This window comes from Myxocyprinus asiaticus, chromosome 15, assembly GCF_019703515.2.
Source record: "Myxocyprinus asiaticus isolate MX2 ecotype Aquarium Trade chromosome 15, UBuf_Myxa_2, whole genome shotgun sequence".
NCBI classification, from domain to species: domain Eukaryota; kingdom Metazoa; phylum Chordata; class Actinopteri; order Cypriniformes; family Catostomidae; genus Myxocyprinus; species Myxocyprinus asiaticus.
Window position 1 is genome coordinate 11947531 of NC_059358.1, and position 18063 is coordinate 11965593.

The 18063-nt window shown below is 37.8% G+C and overlaps 1 protein-coding gene across 3 annotated transcripts; it reads left to right on the plus strand.

The window, feature by feature from the left end:
* Window positions 1-1250: 1250 nt before the first annotated feature.
* On the plus strand, window positions 1251-18037 carry LOC127452510 (glycerol-3-phosphate dehydrogenase 1-like protein). Of its 3 annotated transcripts, XM_051718000.1 has the most exons (9): window positions 1251-1418; window positions 1834-2011; window positions 2798-2938; window positions 4580-4718; window positions 8587-8699; window positions 10264-10500; window positions 10644-10750; window positions 11864-11929; window positions 12978-13106. In XM_051718000.1, the coding sequence occupies exons 1-9, from the start codon at window positions 1375-1377 to the stop codon at window positions 12988-12990; spliced, it is 1038 nt and encodes a 345-aa protein (XP_051573960.1). In that variant the 5' UTR covers window positions 1251-1374; the 3' UTR covers window positions 12991-13106. The 3 variants fall into 3 exon arrangements, with proteins under 3 accessions (XP_051573960.1, XP_051573959.1, XP_051573961.1); XM_051717999.1 differs by lacking the exons at window positions 11864-11929; window positions 12978-13106 and adding an exon at window positions 15908-18037; XM_051718001.1 differs by lacking the exon at window positions 12978-13106 and having other exon boundaries at window positions 11864-12002.
* Window positions 18038-18063: the final 26 nt, after the last annotated feature.

Genomic DNA, 18063 nt, shown 5'->3' on the forward strand with positions numbered 1-18063 from the left:
CATGATTGTTGCTGCCAGATGGGCTGGTTTGTATTTCTGTAACTGCTGATCTCCTGGGATTTTCACACACAACAGTCTCTAGAATTTACTCCGAATGGTGCCAAAAACAAAAAACATCCAGTGAGCGGCAGCTCTGTGGACGGAAATGCTTTATTGATGAGAGAGGTCAACAGAGAATGGCCAGACTGGTTCAAACTGACAAAGTCTACGGTAACTCAGAAAACTGCCCTGTACAATTGTGGTGAAAAGTATAGCATCTCTGAATGCTGTTCTGAGATGTGGATTGGTGTTGTTTTGGCAGCATGAGGGAGACCTACACAATATTAGGCATGTGGTTTTAATGTTGTGGCTGATCGGTGTATACCAGAGAGGCCAACATGAATGTGAATGCAAAAGTTACGTCCCATCATACCCATGATTTAAAAACTAAATAAATAAATTAAGAACTAAACATAATATATTATACATTATAATAATATTTATACAGTATAAATAATAAAAACAATACATCAATAAATACTTAAAAAAAACTAAATAATAAATAAATACAAAAGTAAATGTAACAAGAAATATAGAAAAAAAAATAGGCTACATTTAGGAATAATTGTAATAAATTAATAAATAAAGGACTTAATTATTTATCCAGATTTTGTCCTCCTCGTAAAAACGGTGCAGTTTTGCCAGATTTACTGAAAGACGCATGAAAATAACCTAATAGTGCTGTTTTAAAATGTCTTTTTTTTTTCTTTACATTTTCGGTTTAATAACTATTTATCTATTAATATAACAGCTATTAATGTTAGCAAACTATTTAATCTAGATCTAAAATAAAAGTATAATTGTTAAATCTATATGTAGGCAAAATGTAGGCTAGATGTAAGCATAAATGATATACAATCTAACTTTGGTAAATGTGAAAAAAACTTTGCCGTTGATATTCGTTATTTTATATTCAACACCTCATAAAGGAAATTCTCAAGTTTTAGAAGTTTTAGAAGCCTTTTTTAAAAGAATGTTCACATTGTGTTGTTTGAAAAGAGGACGTTAATCAGTCTCTCATATAAGTAAAATTAATGTTTTTTATTTATATCTGTGAAAGCGCTATATACAAATAAACTGATTAAATTATTCAGAAATCGCCTCGAGGTGTTCAGCTGCAGGCAACGAATACAATACCCGCGATGGTAACACGTGGTAATTAAAGGCAAACTACATCTCCCAGAACTCCTCACCATTGTCTGTGACGCAATCAAAAAGGGTCTCGCACATTCTCTCCCACCAGTTCTTCCCTGACAAAACTGCATGATTTTATAGTATTCGTACCTATATTCTTGACTTAAAACATATATCCAGTATTTGCAAGCATACGTTGTTATGGCTGTCCCACTGAAAGTATGCATTGTTGGTTCAGGAAATTGGTGAGTATGCACTTTTAAGGAATTAGAAATGATCTATATGTACTACCTTATTGGTAATGAGATTAATAGTACAGAACATATGGCGTGGACCAACTGCTATAGCTCAGACCTCTTACTTAAACTGCAGCACTAATGTTTAATTCTGTATGTAGGCTATAGCGGTTACAGCAAGCTAATATTCAGGTCCATATGATTAGCAAGCAGACATACTCTGGGCAAGTTCGTGTTATTTATCACTTAATTTTATTGATCTGAAAAAGAAAAAAGAATGCATGCTGCATAACCCTCATTTAGTCACAACTGCCAATGCAACTTCTCAGGGTTGTAAACCTTCACTGAAATGTCCCTGTGAACTGCTGTTCAACAACAGACTGGCATTTTTATTAAAGAGATCCTTGTGTTATCCTGTGCCAAGGGGCTCTGCTATTGCGAAAATTATTGGCACCAATGCACAGAAACTCCAGCGCTTTGCCACCACTGTCAAGATGTGGGTGTATGAAGAAATGGTCAATGGCAAAAAGCTGTCTGAGATCATCAACACAGAGCATGAGAATGTGAAGTACCTTCCAGGTTACAAACTCCCAGAGAATGTGGTAAGACAGTACCTTAATAGTAATGAAGGATATGGGATGTTAAACTTAAGATTGCAGGTTAAAGGGTTAGTTCTCACCAAAATGAAAATTCGGTCTTCATTTACTCACCCTCATATTGTTACAAACCCATATAGTGTACCATGAGGAGAAAAAGGCTATTTAAGAATATAGATGCTGCACTTTTCGCCATTCAATGAAAGTGAATGGGGACCGAAGCTGTCAGTCCCTAATATTCTGCCAAAAATCTCCTTTAGTGTTCCACGGAAGAAATTACAGTAAGTCATTTGGGTTTGGAACAACATGATGGTGGGTAAATGAATTTGTCATTTTTGGGTGAACTATCCCAAAAGACTTTATCAGACTTTGACTCTTTAACCCAGCTTGCTTCAACTAGACTACCCTGAAATGAGTATACTATAAGAAGATAAAAGTCATCAAGTAACTAGAGTTCCTTATTGTGTATCCATTTTCTGATGCAACAAGCAATCACACTTCAACTTTGATGAAAAGCCTGAATGTTCTGAATAGCATACCTGCCATTGACCATCACATGACATGGATCTAAAGAAATTTTCATACTTAAATGTATTATTTTGTCTTGTTGAATATACAGTGTTATGCAGCTTCATCAAGACAAAACGAAATAAACTAAACTTATTTTTATAGCTTTTTTAAAAAAAATTGTTTATGAGAAACATCTTACAGATTTTGCAAGGGGTATGTAAACTTAACGAGCTGAACTGTCCATGCCTTATTATGTAATATTTATGTGGTTTATTCGTGCAGGTTGCAGTGCCACAGTTGCGGGATGCTGCGGATGGTGCCGACCTCCTGGTCTTCGTGGTCCCGCACCAGTTCATCCGGAAACTGTGTGACGAAATGATGGGCTGCGTTTCGGAGAAAGCTCGAGGAATTACGCTAATCAAAGTAAGAATACAGTTCTCCACTGAATTTTAAATAGCTGTGATTTTGGGATATGTATACCATTGTTTGAGGTTAAATTGATGCAGGGTTGTCGGCACATTTAAAATAAGTTCTTAGACAGAACTTTTAATTCCAGGAGCTAATGGGCGTAATGCTCACTCTTTGCATTCTTTGTGAAATATAATGCATATACTGTCCTTCTCTGTTTTGGCTCCATTCTCATAATGGATTAACCAGGTAGTCATTTGTTTGCATTGTGGAATGATGTGAAATGACATTGCATGATGAAAAATAATTTTAAAGGCAGAAAAAAAAAAACAACAGAACAAAGTGTCCATCAGTGTTTTTATCCAAAGCGACTTGCCATGCATTTTATCAGCATGTGCATTTCCTGGGAATTGAACCATGTCCTTTGCGTTGCTAGCGCCATGCTCTACCTGTTGAGGTACAGGAACACCCAACAACATTTAATTTGTATGACTATGTTTGGCACGCAGAACTCAGACTTCCTGTATTATACATATTATATGCCCAGAGAAAAATTTCCGTGGATGGAAAAGTCAAAGAAATCTTAAAAAACTGTGTAAAAGCCATTCATATTTCTAAAATGGACTAGTTATGCTCAGCTGTGAAATATTACAATGGCTAAAAGTTGTTCCTTGAGAGTGCAATCTATAAAAATATTTTTCAGTAATCACAGATATCTAAGAAAGCCATAGAAAAGTAATGGAAATGTATTTGTGAAAAGGTGTGGGAACCTTAATTATAGCCAGCTATGGTTTAATTGGAACTGCCAAATATCCTACAATTAATATTCCACTTTTTTGTTAATCCATGTTTTTTTTTTAATAATTTTCTTTATTTATCACACATTATACATTTGCACATATACAGTGAAATTCTTCTTTTTCACATATCCCAGCTAGGCTGGGGTCAGAGTGCAGGGTCAGCCATGATACGGCACCCCTGGAGCAGATAGGGTCAAGGGCCTTGCTCAAGGGCCCAACAGTGGCATCTTGGCGGTGCTGGGGCTTGAAACTCCGACCTTCTGATCAGTAACCCAGAGCCTTAACCGCTGAGCTACCACTGCCCCATGTGTGCCCTCCACCATGCGTGCAGGACATTTAGGATTGATGAAGGCTGTGGAACTTGCAGACTTGATGTCTCTTTAAAAACTGAGCAATAGGCACCATATGTGGAGTGACTCATGGGTAAAAAAAAAGGGCAGATTGCTCACTTGCAAGTTATCTCCTGGTGGCAGTTTGTCTTTCCTGTTACTGGCTGCGTTTTCACATTACTGGCTCTATCTCTGTAGTTATACCTCTCCAATTTGTATTTATCTTCTGCGCTCCACCGTGTTGAAACTAATTTAATTTCTCACAATGTTGCTCGGTTAATATTGTCAATAGATATGACTGGTCTGGTTTCTGCATTCTCTTTCTCAGATTTCTACCCATTGCATGTGTACTCTCTGTACCGTCTTGATTATTTTTGTTCTCATTTTGTGAGTCATTAGTTAAAGATGTTCCTCTAAACAGCTGTGCTCCAGAATTATATCTACTGAGGGGAAATAAGGCAATGTTACATTAAAAGAGAAAACAGTGTTGATGGTGTCCTCTCTTTTTCCTTCATGTGTCTCTGTAGGGCATTGATGAAGGACCAGAAGGATTGAAGCTCATCTCTGACATCATTAGGGAAAAAATGAGCATCGATGTCAGTGTCTTAATGGGGGCCAACATTGCCAATGAAGTGGCAGCTGAGAAGTTCTGTGAGAGCACCATTGGTGAGTGATCAGCTCTCGAGTCAAAATGTGCTGATTTGAAATGGAAGCCATTAAAGGGATAGTTCACCTAAAAATGAAAATTCTCTCATCATTTACTCAACCTCTTGCCATCCCAGATGTGTATAACATTTTTTCTTCTGCAGAACAAAAACCAAGATTTTTAGGAGAATATTTCAGCTCTGTAGTTGCATTCAATACAGGTGGAAGGTGGCCAGAACTTTGTAGCTCCAAAAATGCACATAAAGGCAGCATAAAAGTAATCCATATGACTCTAGTGGTTAATCCATGTCTTCACCAGCGATATGATAGGTGTGGGTGAGAAACAGGTCAATATTTAAGTCCTTTTTTACTATAAATGTCCACTTTCACATTCTTCTTTTTGATTTGTATTCTTCGTGCATATCACCACCTACTGGGCAGGTAGGAGAATTTACAGTGCAGCCGGAAAGTATTCACAGCGCTTCACTTTTTCCACATTTTGTTATGTTACAGCCTTATTCCAAAATAGATTAAATTCATTATTTTCCTCAAAATTCTACAAACAATACCCCATAATGACAATGTGAAAGAAGTTTGTTTGAAATCTTTGCAAATTTATTAAAAAAAAAAACAAATCACATGTACATAAGTATTCACAGCCTTTGCTCAATACTTTGTTGAAGCACCTTTGGCACCAATTACAGCCTCAAGTCTTTTTGAGTGTGATGCTGCAAGCTTGGCACACCTATTTTTGGGCAGTTTCTCCCATTCTTCTGTGCAGGACCTCTCAAGCTCCATCAGGTTGGATGGGGAGCGTTGGTGCACAGCCATTTTCAGATCTCTCCAGAGATGTTCAATCGGGTTCAAGTCTGGGCTCTGGCTGGGCCACTCAAGGACATTCACAGAGTTGTCCCGTAGCCACTCCTTTATTATCTTGGCTGTGTGCTTAGGGTCGTTGTCCTGTTGGAAGATGAACCTTCGCCCCAGTCTGAGGTCCAGAGTGCTCTGGAGCAGGTTTTCATCAAGGATGTCTCTGTACTTTGCTGCATTCATCTTTCCCTCGATCCTGACTAGTCTCCCAGTTCCTGCCACTGAAAAACATCCCCACAGCATGATGCTGCCACCACCATGCTTCACTGTAGGGATGGTATTGGCCAGGTGATGAGCGGTGCCTGGTTTCCTCCAGACATGACGCTTGCCATTCAGGCCAAAGAGTTCAATCTTTGTTTCTCATGGTCTGAGAGTCCTTCAGGTGCCTTTTGGCAAACTCCAGGCGGACTGTCATGTGCCTTTTACTGAGGAGTGGTTTCCGTCTGGCCACTCTACCATACAGGCCTGATTGGTGGAGTGCTGCAGAGATGGTTGTTCTTCTGGAAGGTTCTCCTCTCTCCACAGAGAAATGCTGGAGCTCTGTCAGAGTGACCATCGGGTTCTTGGTCACCTCCCTGACTAAGGCCCTTCTCCCCCGATCGCTTAGTTTGGCCAGGCGGCCAGCTCTAGGAAGAGTCCTGGTGATTCCAAACTTCTTCCATTTACGGATGATGGAGGCCACTGTGCTCATTGGGACCTTCAATGCTGCAGAAATTTTTCTGTACCCTTCCCCAGATCTGTGCCTCGATACAATCCTGTCTCGGAGGTCTACAGACAATTCCTTGGACTTCATGGCTTGGTTTGTGCTCTGACATGCACTGTTAACTGTGGGACCTTATATAGACAGGTGTGTGCCTTTCCAAATCATGTCCAATCAACTGAATTGACCACAGGTGGACTCCAATCAAGTTGTAGAAACATCTCAAGGATGATCAGTGGAAACAGGATGCACCTGAGCTCAATTTTGAGTGTCATAGCAAAGGGTGTGAATACTTATGTACATGTGATTTATTTATTTATTAATTTTTTTTCCAATTTTTATTTTTAATAAATTTGCAAAGATTTCAAACAAACTTCTTTCACGTTGTCAATATGGGGTATAATTTGTAGAATTTTGAGGAAAATATAAATAAGGCTGTAACATAACAAAATGTGGAAAAAGTGAAGTGCTGTGAATACTTTCCGGATGCACTGTATAGTTAAAAAGGACTTAAATATCGATCTGTTTCTCACCCACACCTATCATATAGTTTCTGAAGACATGCATTTAACCACTGGAGTCTTATGGATTACCGGATTTTCCGGAAATAAAGTCGCACCTGAATATAAGTCACACCTGGTTTAAATTGTGTTGTTCAGAGAAAAAAAACACAGATAAGTCGCACTGGCAGAGGTTGATTTCGGCAGGCACTAGGACCCGGGAACAGCCGCCTGACTTCCATTTAGCCGCTCACATGTCAGACGTGCTCCTTGAAGATTACTTAAGGAAATATGCATCTCTATGCTTTGTAACTCTATGCTGCTTACAAATAAACTGCTGTTATAATGTGAGTAAAACAGTATTCCTGTTGTATTCTATTCATTCATTAACGTTAGCGATTTGTCTATCTGTAGATATTTCTGGTACATTACCCTCTATGCTGTGCATTAATTATCCAGTTTACTGACTGAAGGTTTTTGCTACGAGTGTAATAAAACATCATTTTGTGGGCATGTGAGGAGTTGCGTTTGACAGCGGTCTATAGAACAATAATGTTATGATGGGACTGAATATTTAAATTGGTTGCATAAAGTAGTATGTAAAGGCAAAATATTCTGAACTGGCCACTTTAAAATGCTTATACCGTCTCTGTGACTGATATTTTCATCTGTTTGAGTGTAAGCATATGTGTTTTGGTATGCGTGCATTTGAACAGCCAACATTAATTACGTATAAATTATGTATATAAGTCGCGGAACCTTGCAGATGAAAAAAAAAAAACGTGACTTATATTCCGGAAAATACGGTACTTTTTATGCCACCTTTATACGGTTTTTGGAGCTTCAAAGTTCTGGCCACCATTCACGTGCATTAAATGGACCTACAGAGCTGAAATATTCTTCTAAAAATCTTTGTGTTCTGTAGAAGAAAGAAAGTCATACATATCTTGGATGGCATGAGGGTGACAAAATGATGAGAGAATTTTCTTTTTTTGGGTAAACTATCCCTTTAACAGTAATTCTGTAATTAGTGGTGCTTGCTAAGGAATCACTCTTACCAATAAAGATGCACCAATGTATCGTGCATACATGGGTATCAGATGATATTTACATTTCTTTTGAAGCTGTGTAATTTATTGTCATCAGTGGTTTGCAACAAGGTACCATAAAAGAGCAGAACACCCAAACTATCAGTATCCACAGATGTTGTTTTAAATAGTTATATATCTGTATTGGCACACAAATTTTGTATCGGTGCATCTCTGCTTCCCATTAGTATTAAACTTCGGTCGGTAGCTTATCCCAAAACATTTGTGCTACAGACATGTAGCGTAATGAGGGGACAAATGCTATTGTTTTTCTAAGCAATTGAACATTAGATTTTCAGATGGTGGGCAACAGGCGAAAAATATCCCATAGACTTGTATTAAAAGAGAGAATGGAGCCATATCTAGGGACTAGAATATCATAGAGACTTTGGGTGGGCTCTTTTGAATTGGAACAGTGAGCAACCACCCTTCAATAACCCAGAGCACCCTAGCAGCCACATAGCAAAATGGTAAAATCACTCAGAACACCTTAGCAACGTCCTATCAACCACCCAGAATGCCCTAGCAACCATTTAGCAACATGCTTGAATCCACTCAGAACTTAGCAACTGTATGGCATCGCCCTGGCAACCACCCACAACACCATAGCATTGTGGCAGTGAGTTTTGCAAGCACCACTCACATTTTCTTCTGAAAATGTAGAAATTTGAATTAAAACACTTGATTATATTATATGAATATGCTCAATCTTGATTTACACCGATATGCAGGCAGCAAGGTCTTGGAGAGCGGCCTCCTCTTTAAAGAGCTCCTGCAGACACCTAACTTCAGAATCACTGTGGTGGATGATGCTGACACAGTGGAGCTCTGTGGAGCTCTCAAGGTAAATATCAGTCATGTCTAGCTGCTTCTCTCAGGGGAAATATCTTGATGCAGGTGCAGGGCTTCTGGGGCATGATTCAGACATCTGCAAAGAAGAGCTTGCACTGCTGAATTCACAATTAGCTGCTGTAAGCCCTTGTCTTCCTCATAAATTCATTTGTAAGCATCGTTGGAATGTTGGCATGCTTTGACAAATACTCTAGGTTTTTTTCAATTTAATGTTCAGGACGGCATCTTTGGCATACTGTCGATTACCACAGAAAAGAATTGAAAATGCATTTACAGTAAAAGCACTTAAATGACTTCCTCAGCAAGAAAATGTTTGTCATTTGAGCTGCAATGTTGTCTACATCATCCTTTAGATTTGGGACTACTTTTCCAGGTGGACGAACTTGCATAGAATTCATCCACATTGAAGTAGAGGGAGACCAATAAATCGGTTTTACTGATTAGTCAGTGCTGATAGGTGCTTTTTGAAACTGTCGGATATTGGCAGAAATCTGTGCTGATAGTTGCTGATAGATGTTTTTCTTTACTTTTTTAATTCCTCTGTAGCCAGCACTGGAGGATTCTGTAGTTAGATCAGCTTGGTTCTACACTATAATAGCAGCCTCTAGAGGAGAAATAAATCTTGTCTTTAATCACTGACAATATTCATCCATATTTTTATCCTCACTTAAATGAATATTTTGTTATTTGATTATATAATCAAGTGTTTTAAATTTAAATGATGGCATAGAAAGAAATACGCATTGCAAAATAAGAGTCCCTGATGTGTTTTGGGTTTTTTTTATAGTTAAAAGTCCCACATTATGCACCAAATCTTAATTTTTTGTTTCTAATAATTATTGGGATTTTGGTTGACTAATAAGCTGCATCTGGAATTTATTTACTTAGTTTTGACTCTTGTAGCTACTTTGTCTTTACCTGTCACAGTATGGAAAGACTAAGAAGTTTTTAAAAACTATTGTCTGATTCATCAGTTATCTGCCTATTCCGCCACCTTAGTTATCGGTATCAGCAAAGTCCACTATCGTTTGACCTCTACATAGAACAGATATGGAGTTTATGGCACTTAAAAAAATTTTTGTTTTGTTTTGTTTTTTGGGATATTTATGTCACGTAACTTCCATGTCATTTCCTGGAGCAAAAGTAACCAAAAGATTGAAAATTAATTAGCACAAACTGGGTTTTTTGGTTATTCTATCACACAAGTCTCATGGTAATGGATGGATGGATAGATGGTTAGTAGGTAGGTAGATAGGCAGTTAGCTTGATAGATGGTTAGTTGTTTAGTTAATGGATTTAGAGATTTATTAACCAAGTGTGCTCTAACACAATACATTTATTTAGTTTGCAGGAGCATTTAAGCCTATACATATTTAACATTACGAGAAGATACTGTACATTACAAGACTAAATGTCTAGACAAGTAAACAGAAAAAAAATTATTTGGTAGAATGAAAAACATTCTGGGAATAATGTATTGCAGTATAAATGTATATTTACATAATGCACTTCTTTACTGCCTATTGCATCCAATACTCTTGTTTACCCTGCACTAGAACATTGTTGCAGTAGGTGCAGGCTTCTGTGATGGCCTGCAGTGTGGAGACAACACCAAAGCAGCGGTCATCCGCCTTGGCTTGATGGAGATGATTGCCTTTGCCAAACTCTTCAGCAAGGATGACTCTGTTTCGTCCACCACGTTCCTCGAGAGCTGCGGCGTTGCTGACCTCATCACCACCTGCTACGGGGGGCGCAATCGACGCGTTGCAGAGGCTTTTGCCAGGACAGGCAAGGTAAAGAAATGTGAACCAACTGTCTCCACTTACATGATGGCATGTAATGGACATTTTATGGATTGAAGAAAGTTGCTGAGCATTTGGCACATTGTGCTGATGCAGAAAAGAGATTGACAAAGATTTATTTTTTCCTCTCATAGAGCATCGAGGAACTGGAGAAAGAGATGTTAAATGGACAAAAGCTTCAGGGACCATTGACTTCTGCTGAGGTCTATCATATCCTCAAACAGAAGGGCCTAGTAGATAAGTATGTTTGCTTTGTCTTGTCAATTTTTCAAAAAATTGCAATCATCATTTGAACAACCCAATATAAATTCTTAAAATCTTAAGATGGATCTTTTACTCTTATGTGCAACCCTTTACAATGCAAGTAAATCACTCGCATATGCGACCAAATTTCGCGCAATGTGACTAAAAACGTCTGTGATAAGACACTGGCTGGTAATTTTTCAGATTTTGTTCGCCAGTGAACAAGTAGGCTCCAAGATCCTTTCACTGTGTGTTGAGATAAAAAGTTTGTTTTGACTCATTTTGTATAATGTGTGTCTAAAGACAAGATCCACGCAATCCATTTGTCATTGAATAATGTCACTTTTAACACCCTTTCTTTTATTTACAGTCAGTTGTTGATTAAAACATATAGCATGGTTCAGGTAAAGAAGCCATTCGACTATATGTACTCAACCAAAAAGCTTCTGTGGTGCTCCCTGAACAGCCGCTATTCTTAAAAAGACACTTCTGTTTTAGCACTTGTTCTACAATGTTAATACTTGTAAATAGTACAAATTACGCATGTAAACAATAAGCATGTAACAAAATGTGCAAATATGCAATATAATATCAATACATCAAATTTATTGATCAAATTAATGGAATTTGTATGTTTTTAAAAAGATAACATTTTTAAAAATTAATACTTTCATAATGTAACAAGTTAGAAGGTCCCTTTGTATAATTAACAGCATTCGTAGAGAGAATTTCTTTTATGTGTAAGCAAAGTGGCATTATAACTGAAATATACACAAATGAATGTGTATATTTTTGTGCTATATATATTTGAACCTCGGCAATCGCACTTGTATCCGGTTGTTGCCGGCACACTGCACGAGTCTGTGTTTGTAGCTTGCTAGCCTGCTTAGCATTGCTTATTCTTATACATTCATAGTTTTATCCTTTGCCATTTTACCACGTGCTTCGTTTTTTTCTGCTTTTCTACTGTTTCAACCGCGTGTACCTGTTTCTCTCTTTTTTATTTTCTTTTTTTTCCGCTTGTCTACATCGCACGTCTCGACTGTGTGCATTCGTTTTCTTCTCTGTTTTACACTGATTATTGCATAAATCTCAAACATCTGCTAATCAGGAACCACATCGATCTCAAACCCTCACCGCTCAAGAACAACCATAACAACAACAACAAACAATTGCGGTAAGTCATGGCATCCGCTCATGTTATTTCTTCCTGCATTGCATGCCACATGTTTACTATAGCTTCTTCCATCAGCAGTGAGGGATTCACATGTGATAAATGTAAAGAATTAGTCGGAGAAGGTTAATGAGTTAGAGACATGCATCCAAACGCTAGTGGAGGTCAGTGAGAGAGAGAAGCCAGTAGATACTGTTTCGGAGCGAGCAACAAACACACTTTGGTTCCGGCAGTAGAGCCCCCGCATCAGGACGTTTGGGTGAAGTCTCGGTGGCATACTCGCTCAGCAAAGCGACACCACTTCCCATTCCTGTTAGGATTACCAATTGATTCTCCCCACTCAGTGATGCACCCACTGAGAATCATGTTAAAAGAGCCTTAGTAATAGGTGATTCAATTGTAAGGAACGTGGAAATAGAGTTAAAGAGGTGTGTGAACTTGCAAAAATGATGTCAGACACTGTAATATGCTCTGACCCCCTCCTTGCAAATCATGGTGACAAGGTTTTTAGTAGACTAGTGTCACTGAACGGCTGGATGTCTGAGTGGTGTTCGGAGAATAGTATAGGAGTTTTTGGGGTAGACCTGACCTGCTAAAGAGAGATGGACTCCATCCCTCCAGGGAAGGTGCTGCTCTCCTTTCTAGTAAATTGGCTCATAGTCTTAATAGTGTTAGTATTTGACTAACTGGGGCCCAGGTCAGGAAGCAGACAAACTGGTTGATCCGAACATCTGCAAGCTGCCTTTAGATATCACACAGGTCACATAAACTACAACACATAGAAACTGTATCACCTAGATATCATATAGAGACTGTGTCTGTTCCCCAAATTACCAAACACAAACCCCTCTCTAAATCATTTAGAATAAATTTGATTTTTTAAGATAAACATCATATAAATGTAGGGCTACTAAACATTAGATCTCTTGAAACCAAAGCACTAATTGTAAATGAAATTATTACAGATCATAGTTTGGATGCACTCTGTTTGACTGAAACCTGGCTTAAACCGGATAAATATATATTAGTTTAAATGAATCTACTCCCCCAGGTTGTTGTTATAAACATGAGCCTCGTCTGAAGGGTTGAGGAGGAGGTGTTGCTATAATTTACAGTGAAGTTTTTGGTGTTACTCAGAGGACAGGATATAAGTAAGTCTTTTGAAGTAATAATGCTTAATGTGACACCGTCAGATATAAATAAAAAAATCTCTGTCATCTTTTGCCTTGCTACAGTATATAGATCACCCGGGCCATATATTGATTTCCTTGGTGAATTTGCAAATTTTCTATCAGATCTAGTAGTTACTGTAGATAGAGCTTTAATTGTTGGTGATTTCAACATTCATATAGATAATGATAATGACACATTGGGATTAGCATTAGCACTCAACTCTCTTGCAGTCAGACAAAATGAGACAGGACCAACTCATCACCATTATCATACGCTAGATTTAATTCTGTCAAATGGAATTGATGTTGATACTATAGAAATTCTACCGTATAGTGATGACATCTCGGATCATTACCTCGTCTCTTGTTTACTGCGATCAGCTAATGTCACTCAATATACACCACACTATCATTCAGTTAGAATTATTCTTTCGACCAAATTAGCAGAGTGTATCAATGAAATCAAAGATTGGATGGCCAGAAATTTCCTTCTACTCTATTCCGACAAAATAGAGGTACTAATTATTGGACTAAAAACCTCTGAAAATAATCAGCTAAAATATAATTTGACTCTTGATGGATGTACTGTTACGTCATCTTCTACAGCAAAGAACTTGGGTGTTATATTTGATACCAATCTGTCCTTTGAAAATCAAACTTCCAAGAAATATGATCATATTAGCCCAATTTTTTCGTTGTTACATTGGCTACCTTTTAAATTTCGTATTAATTTTAAAATTCTGTTAACTACATACAAAGATTTCAATGGTCTAGCTCTGCAGTACTTAAGTGACCTTCTACCACGCTATATTCCATCACATTCATTACGATCACAAATTTCTGGCCTGTTAATAGTTCCTAGAATATCAAAATCCACAAAAGGAGGTAGATCCTTTTCCTATTTGGCTCCAAAACCATGGAATAGTCTCCCTAACACTGTTTGGCACACAGACACACTCACTCAGTTTAAGTCTAGACTAAAGACTCATCTATTTAGCCAGGCATACACCTAATTTATCCATCAACATAAATTTAATGGCAAATACGCTAATATTATTCTATTTGTTTTCCTGTCTCAACCTTTGGGATTCATATCCCGAGGGTACCAGAGCCAGCCAGATCCAGCTCCATTCCTGCTTGGTGTCAGACTCCTCTGCTACATGTCACTGAGTAATGATGACAAACTACAGCCGGTGCTAGCCAGACATCACTTCAGTCTTTTACAATGGACTTCAGAGGATGAACTGATACCAACTCCAAATGTAAGACATGGGATACTTCATATGCCACTACCTGAACCTTGGATTTAGGATGAACCCCACCGAACCTCACAGAAATGACCTGCCAGTTGAACTGCGATGCCCCTCATTGATCTCTGCCTGCATCACCTTTGTTTATTGATGGACTACACTCTTGAAATGGAATACATAGACTATCAATTAATTGCCAACAAAAACCTCCATCAGCCAACTAACAAAGGACAATGCATCTATGTGAACTTCTGAAGACTTCAAAGACATTAGTCATTAATCTTACAGTTCATACAAAATCTTTGTTTAAACACTGGCCCTTAACACTTAATTAGTTTACAAATGTTAAACCATGACTTGCACTGCACACAAATAACTAATATTGGCATTATATTCATGCTGTTTAGCCAGAGGGGGACTGGCCCCCACAGTGAGCCTGGTTTCTCCCAAGGTAATTTTTCTCCATTAGCCAACATCTTATGGCATCTTATCAACATTTTATACACAATTTACAATTACACAGTGTAATCTATCAAGACTTTATAGATATAACAGTTTCATTTTCTGTTAATGCACGATTTTCTGTAAAATTGCTTTGAAACGATGTGTGTTGTGAAAAGCGCTATACAAATAAAATTGACTTCAATCTGAATCAAATTTAGAGCTTGTAAATCGGAACCGAATCGGGAAATCTGTATCAATACCCAGCCCTTTTAAATGAATGTTATTTAAGGATGCACGATATATCGGTAGCCATATCGGTATTGGCCGATTAATATGAATTTGTAAAGTTATCTGCCCGATAAAGAAATTAGGCCGATATATAAATGCCAATAAATTATGGCTTTTTCAGGCACACATTACTCACCAAGAGGGTTTTGATTGGTGCCTTCTGCATGACAAATTATTACTCAGAGTTCATAGTGGTGGATAGTGGGCTAAAGCACATAACTGGTAATCAGAAGGTTGCCAGTTCAATCCCCACAGCCACCACCATTGTGTCCTTGAGCAAGGCACTTAGTTGATGAGAGATGTCAACAGAGAATGGCCAGACTGGTTCAAACAGTAACTCTGGTCGATGGTAACTCAGATAACTGCTCTGTACAATTGTGGTGAAAAGAATGGCATCTCTGAATGCTATTCTGAGATGTGGGTTGGCACTGTTTTGGTGGCACGAGGGGGACCTACACAGTATTAGGCAGGTGGTTTTAATGTTGTGGCTGATATGTATATCATCCACAACATGTATAATATATAACTCTGAAAATAATCAGTCCAAGTTTTTGGTTGTTAGAGCTTTTTACATCTGTTCTTATAAAAAGCACTTTAATATCTGAAGCAGTTAGCATACATGCTTTTGACAAGTTGTCAAATGTGGGTGACACAGGTTCAAGTCTGGCCTGCAACATATCCCTATCTCATTCCTCCTCTCTATCCCCAGTAATTTCTTGTTGCTCGCCACTAAATCTGTCTAATAAAATGACAAAAGCTTCCCAAAACTAGCCTCTTATTGGTTTGAAATAACATTGAATCTACATTAAAGCCACATTTCTTCCCAGGTTCCCTCTGTTTACGGCTGTGTATCAGATCTGTTTTGAGGGAAAGCCAGTTGAGGACATGATCACCTGCCTGCAGAGCCATCCGGAGCACCTGTAAGATTCTGCCATGGACCAGAACCCACGGTGTCCCCAACAGCCCCCTTCTCTTGTCCTCTGGTTGGCCCTACCTCTAACACTTTTTCCTTGGTTTTTATTTTTATATTCACATATATAATGCTGTATTTTAAGGTCTTTCTTTTGTCCCGTGTCCAGTTCTACACTAATGTTAGGGTTGAACTCAGGGCTTTGCTTCCGACCTTTCACATTTTGTTGTCATCATGCATGGCAGAATGTACTCAAACAAAGTACTTAACTAATTAACTGTGATATTTTTGGGAATTAATGTTAAGCTTTGTGGGTAATCTAGTTTTATTGAGATTGTATAAATTTTTTTTTTTTTTATTCTCTCTGTCTGACTGCCCTCTTGTGGAAGCTCCACAAAATCACCTCAATGACAGATGGGAAAAGGTGGGTTTAAATCACTCTTTTTTTTTTTTTTTTTTTTTTTTTTATAATTACCATAGAGATAATTTCATTTCATAATCCCATCTACTCTGAGACCAAGTAACATGGTGCAATAAAACTAGAACACTTGTGTTATAGTTAACAATGCTGGATACACCATGCTCTTGCATTTTTGATGCAGCTTTGATTATTTGAACAGGAGCTCTCTAGGTAAGTGGCATCATGTTGCTTGCTTACATTGTAGATACGGTGTAATTGAGGATCCATAGGCATGTCCCTTGGTGCTTTGAGAGTGGAGCCAGCATAATACCACTTTTCTTAAAAAAAAAAAAATAACTACACATTATTAAACACAAGGGCAAGCTATATGATTAAAATGAAGGATAGACCATAAATAAATCTACTTTTTTGTTTTCTGAGTGTCGTTTAAATGTTGACACTGCCATTTGCATCTGATTAACATGCTGAGAGAATTTGTGGTCAGGATGGGTGAGATGAATTAAGCTAGATGATTCTTTTATGTGAAGATGCCTTTCAGTTCCGCACTGGTCAGGAGAATTTCTCAGACAGTATAAAGAATACTTGAATGGACTCACTCGTAGAATCAAGGTTGTGCAGTTGTCTTGTGAGTAGCTTTCTAAGGTTTTTTAGTGACACTATATTAATTAAAAGGGGTTCAATTCTGTCATCTCAACTTTCCGGCCTTTCTAAGACTAAGTGCTCTGAAAACACTATTTTCACCTATTTCAAAATATGGGTTTTTAGTGAACATACATAATAAATAAAGAAACATACTGAGATGACTTTTTATCAGATTACAGTTAAAAATCACTGATACATTTCTAAGCTTCAAGAATGCATTAAAATCTAGTTATAAACCGTTTACCATTGAACCTTGAAGTGGTTCTCCAGAATTTTTGCATTCTGAAAAAGTTTAAACAACCACATTCATCTTCAATTTTGATATTTCAATGTTACTGTGTTAGCACCTCACATTTCTATGAAGATTAACATCCAAATGTGTTGTTGTTGTTGTACTATTAAAATAATGAAAGAATGGTTTAGTGATATGTGTAGATGTCTTTTCTCTTGTCAAGTGAGAGTGTTACAAGAGCAGCTTGTGTTTGGCTCCGTAATGGCCTTTTTCTGATAGCACCATATTTCTGTAGTGTGTACAGTTCTATTAGGTCAGACACGAAAGATAAGCTCCGAGTAGATATTTGTGAAAGCATGTCACATTATTTGCTGCTTTTATGTTCTATATCACAGTATTCATGTAATGCCCTGTTATTATAAATGTCTGAATAATCATACTATAAATACTAATCTACAAAATATTTTCAAGTTCAGTCTATTCAATATGACACTCCAGTGGATTAAAATATGTTAAACAGAAGAGGTTGCATTGTATTTTGTTGTATGAGCCCATTGTGTATTCTCTCTTGTGAAAAACAATGTGATGACTTCTTTGCAAGTATGTTCTAACAGTTGTAAACAAGACTGGGCGCTTAAAAGGAAAGTTCACCCTAAAGTAAAAATTCTCTCATCATTTACTCACCGTCATGCTGTCCCAGATGTGTATAACTTTACTTTTTCTGCAGAACACAAATGAAGATTTTTAGAAGACTATTTCAGCTCTGTAGGTTCATACA

Bases quoted from the DNA above. Each gene is read 5' to 3' on its own strand.
- LOC127452510 (XM_051717999.1), top strand. From the start codon at position 1,375: ATGGCTGTCCCACTGAAAGTATGCATTGTTGGTTCAGGAAATTG. The intron at 8,700-10,263 runs GTAAATATCAGT...ACCCTGCACTAG, and splicing joins AGCTCTGTGGAGCTCTCAAG to AACATTGTTGCAGTAGGTGC. The intron at 10,751-15,907 runs GTATGTTTGCTT...ATTTCTTCCCAG, and splicing joins CAGAAGGGCCTAGTAGATAA to GTTCCCTCTGTTTACGGCTG.